We start from the raw sequence: 10,000 nt of genomic DNA on the forward strand, positions 1-10,000 counted from the left end.
GAAGTGGGAACAATGAGTCACTAAAGAAATCTATATTTAGTCTTTAAGGAAGATAGAAAAAAATTGTACGGAAAGCGCGCATATTACTATATAGAAGGCTATGTTTGACCGTGTTATTGTGGGTATACGCTGGACTGCGAGGGATACCTGTGTTTATAAAGCTGGGTAATCATATTGTTGTGCAAGAATGAAAGGTATTCAGGCTAGCAATGTAATTATTATTTCTTATGTGTACATTTATATTACCGGAGATACTTCATACTTTGATATTTGGAACGTAGAGGGAAAAAGAAGAGCAACAAAGTATGTTTTAAGCAATATATGTATATTTCATTTCTCTTGTTCTATTGACCTCTCTAAGAGCAGTACTTGGTATGTGTTGTCTTGACGCTTTCTTTTCAGCATTTCGACTTTATTCTTACATAGTATTTATAAGCAAGGACATGTATGCCATTGTTAGCACAGAATAGCAACGTGTGTTATGTAGGATAAGCGGTGAAGTGATAGATAACACGGGGCGATCGCGTACAGAGCAAACTTTTCCATCCGCGACAACTGCCAGACTCGTAATATAGACTCGATTTTCCCCTTTCCCGTCTATGTGTTGGCGTGATGGAACCGTTCTGAACTCTGCTGCTCATTACGCAACACATACACTCACACGTAGATCTTTTACAATCGATGAGCCTGGCAGATGTTGGCAGATGCAGCGTTATTACTATTGTTGTTGTTGTTGTTGTCATTATTACTGTTATTATTAGATTGTAGTACCACATCGAGTCATTACTATATTATCGAAATCACGTGACTTTCAACTGGGACTTGAGAGGCTAAAGTAAAGAGGCTAAGAGAGACGTGGGGAATCATCGACATGAAGTAACATGACAAACCAATCGTGCAAACTAAAAGAAATTCAAGTATATACATATATATATATATATATATATATATATATATATATATATATATATAATATTGAAATGAGGCTAAAGTACTTATATTCGGATCTGTTTCTTAAAATCACAAGAGGCTAGACACGAGCAAATCGCTGAGGGTAAGAATTTTCTTGGAGGCTAAAAATAGAACAAAAACATTTCTTATTCCCTGCGCGCAATGACGTGAATTATTACACAATAGTGTTTGCAGATTTGATTTCCTTTTCTTTCCCTTGCAAATTATTTTTTAATCAATGAGGCTAATCATGGAGTTTATACAACATGCACGCAGAGGATAATTGCCAAACGTGTGATTTCTTTTCATAGTTGCTGAGGCTAAACTATCCATGGATAATGTTACAAAAATAATGAGGCTACTGCATGCTTCTTCCTTCAGCGATTTGCACTCTGAAATGACCGGAAGTGCATGCGTAGGAGGCTATTCAATCTATCAAAACAAAACAAGTATTGCGTATATTGCGTATGTTACAAAGATGCAGAAAAAAGGTAAGAATGACAGAAAACTATGATAAATGGAAGAAAGTTGAAGTGAATACGAGATTTTTTTTTTCGAGAGAGAAAGAGGGTGACAGAAAGTTGAAAAAAATATCACATCCACATTTTTCATCTGTACAGCACCGTGAGCTTTAATGCTTTCCATCTTTCTGTGATTTGAAAGAATGTGATGACATAATATTCTTTACTTGTTCTTTTTTTATTTCGTTTTCTTTTTCGTTTTAATTTGTTCTAATCTTTAGGTGAGCTGGAGTTGGAACAGCGCAGTTAAGAATTGCGTTAACAAAGGGAAGGGACTCAAAATGAAAAAAATATATATGTATGTATAAATTCTCAAACAAAGCTGGTGATATGTATAAACAAAATAACATTTAGGTCTTTAAACAGAACGAAGGTCTTGCCAAGTACAAAGGACGTTAGGAGGAACATTTTAAAACATTCAGTGTTTTTCAATGTTAATGAGTATAGATCACCTGGGAGATGGAGTTTTGAACGAAGGGTTTGACTTTTCTCTCTTTTGTTCCCCTTTTCCCTTATCTAATTCCTTCACTAAGGGCCAATTTCTGCCGCTTTTGAACACCTGAATGTGAAATTGACTCTTGGCGAAATTTCAAGATAAAAACAAAAAAACAAAAAAATAAAATAAAAAAAAACAAAAAACCCTCTGGAGAAACTGCATCACAAGTTGGTCTTTCGGTATCTTGATTTCAAGAACGTGTAAAAAGGTGTATTAAGGTCGAGAGTAAATTAGATATATAACAGTAATTCTATCCTAGTGACATTCGATCACCGATGTCCCCAAAAACATCGCAAAAATATGAAATCTAATTCTTAAGATTTTAGAATTAAGCTTTTTTATTCTTGTATCTATATTAAAGTAAACATAAAATTGAACGTACAAGTAGAATGACTTCAGTGATAATTTGCTGTGAATTGAGGTCGCTTGAATGGCTGATGAGGATGGAAGCGAGAAGAGAGAAGAGAATAAGAAACTGGAAATTGTGTTTGTGTGTCTTTCTTTCCCTAGCATGGGGGCGCGTTGGTGTGGCTGCTTGTACGGAATAGAGGTATGGTTTGGAATATAACGAAGAGTATACTTTTGTGTTTGATGAGAGTTGTGATTTTAGAGGAAGGAATTCGTAGTTTTAGCGGTGAGGACTTTTTTTTTTTTTTTTTTTTTGACGGGATTTTTTTTTGGGGGGGGGAGGGAGGATTAAAGATCTGTATCTGTATTTGAGATGTTTTTGCGTGGGTAGAGTATAGGCCTAGTACTAGATGAATACCGGCTTGTTTAGCTTTTTTTCCCCCTTTTTCTTAAATGTATAGTTGGGAGAGAAACATCTTCGGGGTTTCAGACTAATATAGGAAAGCGGGACCCAGCGAATGCTCAAAGAAGACTGAAGTGTTGAGTCGGGAGCGCGTTGTCAGATCCAGTTCAGGGAAAGATTGAGTTCTGACTGAAGCGTTTGGTCAAGGGAGCGAGAGAAGGGGCGGTTTAAGACCTTGTTTGTGTTAGACCCGTCGTGTTATCATGTGTTTCACGAAAGCACGTAATAACTACGAGAGAGAAAGAGGGGAGAAAACGGGAGAACAAGAATAAAAGGGTTAGCCCGGTTTTGAGTTTAAAGACAAAAGGAAATAAAGAGAATGGTAAAAAGAAAAAAAAATAGTTTAACCAACGTGTGGCAAGTGGCAGAATTGGAGCTTTAGATTTGGAGGGAAGTTAGATATTCAAATAGGTATGAAGTGGTGCGGGGTTTATTTGAAAGGGAGAGAGAGAGAAAGGCAGAAAGAGGGAGAGAAAGAGAGACACACACACATACACAGAGAGGGAGAAACAGTTAAATTGAATGCAAGGGAGAGAACGGTAGGCTTTATTGAGCATCTGGGGGAATAGGGTTTTATGTGTGCAGTAGAAAAGGTTGGATTAGAGGCACAGTTTGAGGAGAGAAGGGGAGGTCTCGGATGAAAGAGGGTGTGAAGAGAGGGAAAAAGAAGGGAGGGAAGGGAAGAGGGTGTGGGGAGAATGTGGAGAAAGGGAAGGAGGAGGGGGTGGGAACAGAGAAAGAGGGAAAGGGAGAGAGAGAGTAGAGAGAGAGAGAGAGAGAGAGAGAGAGAGAGAGAGAGAGAGAGAGAGAGAGAGAGAGAGAGAGAGAGAGAGAGAGAGAGAGAGAGAGAGAGAGAGAGAGAAGGGGGAGGGTTAAGCAAAGATTCCATCAGGTACGAATAAAGGGAGGTGTGAAAAAATGTTATAAAGGGGAGGGACGGGATAAGAAGAAAAGGGGTTGTATACAAAGAGAGAGAGAGAGAGAGAGAGAGTGAGAGTGAGAGAGTGAGAGAGAGAAGAAGAAGAAGAAAAAGAATGTGGAAGAGAATCCTAGAAGACAAATGGAAACTGATCGGGAAAAAGTAGAAAAAAAAAAACAGCATAGACTAAACCTTTAACTAAAAACAGAGAAATGCGAAAGGGAAATGAATGTGTGAATGAAAAAAAATGGATAATGTGAATGCCAAGGGGGAAAAATATGATCAAAACGTCACCGAAGATGTATGGCATATAGAAATGAGTGGAAGTGAAGGAGACCAAGAGAGAATGCAAGACGAAGAGCAGAATGAACAAGCATTGAACGTTTCTTGAACGATTTTGGCGACCTCAACGTTCCTACCAGTACAAACGAACAAGAGTAACAACAAACAAACAAATGAAAGGAGATGTTGGAGAGACAAATTATGAATAGTACATTGATTACAACAAACACCTGTTTTTTTATATATACATGTGGTGTTGTTAAGCTTTAACTTTAAGTGTTTTGTAAAGTATAAAATCGCCCGTAAGAATTTCTGATAAAAAATAATTCGTTTTTTTTTTTTTTTTTTTTTTTCGTTTTTTTTTTTACACATGGCGTCCAAATCTATTTTATTTTCCTTCTTTTTTTACCCATGGCGTCCAATTCTATTTTATTTTCCTTTTATTAATTCTTTTTTCTTCTCTAGGTTAAGTGTCTTAGTTATTAGTGATACAATTATGTTTTTTTTTTTTCTTCTTGTTTCTGTCCTTTCTATCTCGACAAACGTAGAGAACGAGATTAGAAAACAAAGAAGGTTGTCGAAAAAAGGAAAGAAACAGGAATATTTTTTTCTAAATGCTGTCTAAGGCATTCTAAATAATTTCTTGAACGATTATGCATTTTGATTATTTAACCCCCCCTTTCCAATCGGTATATAAAAAGAATATGCAAATTGAGCCGAATGACCAAAGATGAGTTAATTATATTGGTAAAATTCCCTTTATTTATTTATTTATAATTTTTTTCATTGTTATTATTTTTTTACATGCTCATATTCATTATCAGTTTTTATTTTAGCTCTTTTATTCTTTCTTTTTTGTAGTGTCATTTATTATTATTATTATTACCAATGATATTATTTTCAAACCCGTTTTATATCTATCTTTAGTTTGAAAATTTTGTCATCAATGCTAACCATATTTCACATGCCTATAATTAATTCCAACGCTTTGCTTTTCCCAATGAAATGTATTATGAAAAATGTGGGAGTGAACGAACAACAGACCGAAAAAGGATAGAGAATAAGAGAGATGATGATAATGACGAGAGCAGTGAATGGCGAATGGGTAATAGTGATTCCCGTAAATATATAGAGGCTAAACTAGTACAATGTAATGTGACCGTTGGCAAGTAGGCAATTTAGTAAAGGCTTTTCTCGATATCAATTGTTCTTTATTTCTTTTTTCTTTACAGCTATTCTCCCTTCTTCTTTTTCGTTTGTTTTACTTTCATTTTTGTCTTATTTTTTTCTATTGGTATTTTTTCTTGTCTTCTTTTTCTTCGAGATTTTTGGTCACGGGTTATACACATACACACACACACACACACACACACACACACACACACACACACACACACACACACACACACACACACACACACACACACACACACACACACACACACACACACATACACACACACACACACACACACACGCACACACACACACACACATACACACACATACACACACACACACACACACAACTACCCCTTTTTCCCTCTTCTTCCCCTTCCTTTCTTTATAATTTCCTCTCTTTTCTAATGGGTCGGAAATGGGTTCGTGGTTCTCGAAGATATGGGCTTTTTTTTCCCCTTGTTGCTTCGTCTCATCAAGATATTTTCTGCTTCTCCTTAATATCTTTCTTTTTTTTCCTTTTTTTCCTCTTTGATTGATTGGAACTTAAGTGAGAGTCTAGAAAGGAGATTTATTATCATTATTATTTCAATGGTAGGAATTGAGTAATTATCATTCTTTTATTTATTCTATTATTATTTTTTTGTTGTTGTTGTTGTTTTTTTACGAGATACGAATGCGAAAATTTTGACAGCCAGTTTCCCTTTGAGTTTGATATATGGCATATGGGATTTGTCCTTTTTTCATTTATATTTATCGTTCGTTATGAGTAGATGAAAAAGACAAACTTCCTGCTTGTATAGACAGTAGGATATTTCTCTCTCTAACTTCCCCTTTAACTAGAAGCCAAGAAGTTGCAACTTTCCAACGGTCAATTTATCAATCTATCTTGAGTGTTGAAAGTCACGTGAAGTCCTCAGTAAAGTTCTTTAAGATTGAATTATAGAAGAGAATAATGGGAATAAAGATATTGCGAACGAAGATATCAACTTTTTTTTTTCTCACTACACTTAGACTTCTCTTTTTTGTACATTTTTTGTTACCTATACATATTCTTTATTGTCTTTGTGGATGAAACTCTCTCAATAGCTAAACCCGGAAATAGGTAAAGGCTGACGTCGGGGCGAGCTGGAAAAACGGGCAGGCTGTCAGCATGTATAGAGTGTCACAGAAAAGGAAAGAAAAAAGAATATATGTGTGTGTATATTTATTTAAAAAGGGGAAGCAGGGTTAAAAAAAAATGGTGTTGACAGAATCTTTTTTTTTTTTTTTTTTCTTTTTGAGGGGGCGGGGGAGGGGATAAGGTAAAGGGTTTTAGTACTGTGGAATGTAGGTTGGTTGCAGGGTTTTCTTTTTTTGTTTGTTTGTTTTTTCTTTAGGGAGAGAAGGGTTTTGGAAATTTGAGTATTAACGATAAACAAGTATTCTAATTGTAGATTCTTTTGCGACAAGAAAAGGAAAACGCATGAATGTTCATAATGAAGGAAATTAAATAGTTTGTTCTCTTTATATTTTATTTTCAATCAGTGCACGGAGTTACAACCATTTCATGATTACTAGATAACTAATAGATAAGGAAAGTAATATATATAAGTAAAATACTGACGTACGTAGACATATAAGCAAAACAGAAGAAAAAAACAAACCAATTGCCACTTTCGCTTATGGTGATATGAAAAAAGGAGAGAAAGAAAACGAAAACAGAAAAAAGAAGAAGGAAAAAAAAATAAGAACAAAAACGCGGATATTCATTTTTTCTCTTTCTTCTCTCTGTCTTTCGTTCTCTGATTCTCCAAAGAAAAGGGAAGAAGGAGAAAGAGAAGAGGCAATAAGGGTTATTAATCTTGTCTTTCTTCTCCTATTCCAAAATTGAAAAAGGGAGATTTTTCTTCACCACAAGCGAAACGTAAGGCTGATACATCTAAAAAAAAATAAAAAAAATAAACTATCGTAATATTGTTTCTTTTTAAATAATGTTTAATTAGAAGATAGATTAAGTTGAAGATAAAAGATAATAACAGTAATAATAGCGATAATGACTAAAAGAAAATACTAATAGTGAAGATCGTAGCGATAATAGTGATGATATGTAGCGAAATGCATTGTCTTTACTCCTTTTATGATATTATAGTCAGTTATTTAAGGTCGAATTAATGAACTTTAACTTCTTCCTAATTTTTTTTTCTTAAATCCTAATAATTTTTCTTTATTATTCTACACTATCGCTGGTGCCGCCCTGCCGAAATGACAGAGATAGTGAAGAGGGAACAAAGAGAGGATAGAATAAAGAAGAGGAATAAATACTGGGGGGGTGGGGGATGATGCTAATAGCCCCTCCCCTCCCCCCCACGTCCTATCCTCCTCTCTTTATTCCTCTTTCTTTCCTCCCCTCTTTTCTAAGGTGGGGGGAGATTAGGAGATCTTAAGTTATATCCATTCTTTTCTTCTATTTTGTATCAAACGAACTCGCAGATTTCTAAGAAAAAAATAATGAAGTCCCTTTTGTTTTCAACTTGTTTAAGAAGCTCCTGATCTCCCTCTCGTAGCGTTGTATTTCCGCTGTAGTGTAGCGCTGCACTTCGCGGCTCGGACTGTCTTTCGGCATCGAGTCCACCGCGCCGCGTTAGGCCCAGAGCTGACATAGTGTATTTCGGTGTCCGTAGATGGCGCTGACCTTCTAGGGTAGTGATCGTAACTTTCTTTTTATTTTATTTTTTTATTTATTATCAATTCTGCGGCTCTTACCATTCCTTCGAGACAATAAAACGCACAATATGAAGTAACATCCCTCTCCTCCCCCTATTCTCCTTTCCCTCTATCCTTCTACCCTCTCCCATCCTCTCCATTTTCCTCATTTATCCCTCTTCCCTTTCGCCGGCGACAATAATAATGATATGAATATTTATTATGATTATTGTGGCCTTTACTATTACCATTATTATTTCCTCACTCCCATCCCTGCCCTTCCTTCTTCCATCCATCCTTTTCCTTCACCTACACAGAAAATTAACATTATATTGATTTTCCTTTTTTTTATCTCACATAGTCATTGTATTTTCAATCCCTCTCTTACCCGAATATGGCTGTTATAAGAATTACACTAAAACATTAGATACAAAATAAATCCTATAAAGCTCCATAGAGTTTAAGAAAGGGCTAAGGAAAGAAAACGGAGACGTGATAGAAAACGGAGATGTCACAGAGAACGGGAATATAGAAAACGCGAAGGTAACTTATTTCATTTTCTCTTTTCATTACCTATTACTTGAACTTTATCGTTTTCTGAAGAATTTTCAAAGGTTAAACTTTTATCTCCTAAGACTTCAGTCAATAAAAAAAAAAGCCAAAAAAAAAATCCACTCAAAATTGGAAACCTCAAAGAAAGAAAAAAAAAAAAACAAGAAAAGAACAAAGAAAGAAAGGAAAATCAACGACAGAGACCGGGCGAAACGTTTCGGTAATGCCAAAGACAGAGCGTGCAGCTGTATGGAGTTTTATTAGTTGTTAAATCGTGCCTTTTAGACATTGACAAAAAAAGTGTATGATAGGTACCGCAGACTAACCGAAGTGAGATGCTCTTTTCATAGTAAGGATGATCTATTTCTTGATTTTATGTGTCATTTCTGTTTTCAAGGCAATGGTGTTGATTCATAAATTTAGCCTGACTGGTATTTTTACATTTATTCTTCTTATTATCATTTCTCAGTAGAAAGATAGGAAATAAACCTCACCAGCACACATCTCTCTGAAAGTGGCGTGTATTTTAGGTCGAAATGTGCTGGATGTTGAAAGGGGAAAATGCGAATGACAGTTCGATGAATCTTTCACGTCGGAAAAAAGAAGAAAAATCAAAAATGAAAAAAAAAAGATACATAGGACCGAAGACTCATTGAACTTGAGAAATTCCTTCCTTTTTCAACAAAGAGCTTTGCGTGTTAAAATACCAGTGATGCGAAATAAATGTCACTTAAAAGATATATTTAAAAAGCTAGCAAAAAACAGAAAAAATATACACATATTCTATATTTACATGTCTATTTTTAGAATTTAAATGTTTAAGTCCCATTATGAACACATAAACTTAGCTAATTAACTGAATGCTCTGTGCTCGATTTTCCCGTTTACGTTTTAAGATATAAAACTAAAAAAATTAAGATTTGAAGAAAACATGAGTTTGTGAATAAGATTTTAGCCTTAGAAGGTTAAGAATTAAACTTCACTTAACACACCGAACGCACATAATTCCACGCACATTTTGAGCGAGTGAATGTGAGAGAGAGAGAGAGAGAGAGAGAGAGAGAGAGAGAGAGAGAGAGAGAGAGAGAGAGAGAGAGAGAGAGAGAGAGAGAGAGAGAGAGAGAGAGAGAAAACAAAAGTACCGAAGGTTGTTTTAGTGATTTGATGTCTAATGAAGAAAAATTCGGTGTTTATTCTTATCGTCATTTTTTTTTTTTTTTTTTAATAAAAGAAAACGATTTTTTACGAAAGCGCAACAATGTTTAACCCTCGCACAAAGACGACAAAGTCCATTCTATTATTAATTAAGAACAAGTTGTTGCATGGCATGATGATTATGACAAGACCCATTTAGGTTTCTTTGGATTAATACAAAACTCTTCCGTTTTTTTTCATTCTAATTCTATCGTAAGGAACCAAGTAGCGGTTATATAGTTGTTTTGTTGTGTTTTTTCTCTATGTTATGACCTTAGCATCTGGTACTCTTTTTTTGCCAATATTATTACTGTGACGTCGAAGGCCCAAGTATCGACGGATGTCACTGATCTCTCCCAAGGAATTTGACTCTTAAAGCTCCTATGTATATATGTATTTTGTCCCTTTTA

The 10,000-nt window shown here is 35.3% G+C and overlaps 1 protein-coding gene across 1 annotated transcript in view; it reads left to right on the plus strand.

Annotated features, from left to right (window-relative positions):
- Nucleotides 1-2,479: 2,479 nt before the first annotated feature.
- Nucleotides 2,480-10,000, plus strand: part of LOC138864434 (spermidine/spermine N(1)-acetyltransferase-like protein 1) — a 13,765-nt gene continuing 6,244 nt past the window's right edge. Inside the window, exon 1 of the mRNA XM_070131550.1 lies at nucleotides 2,480-2,518. Coding sequence (XP_069987651.1) covers nucleotides 2,480-2,518 — 39 coding nt within the window. The remainder of the gene's footprint in view (nucleotides 2,519-10,000) is intronic.

Source organism: Penaeus vannamei, chromosome 16 (genome assembly GCF_042767895.1).
Source record: "Penaeus vannamei isolate JL-2024 chromosome 16, ASM4276789v1, whole genome shotgun sequence".
In the NCBI taxonomy this organism is placed as follows: Eukaryota; Metazoa; Arthropoda; class Malacostraca; order Decapoda; family Penaeidae; genus Penaeus; species Penaeus vannamei.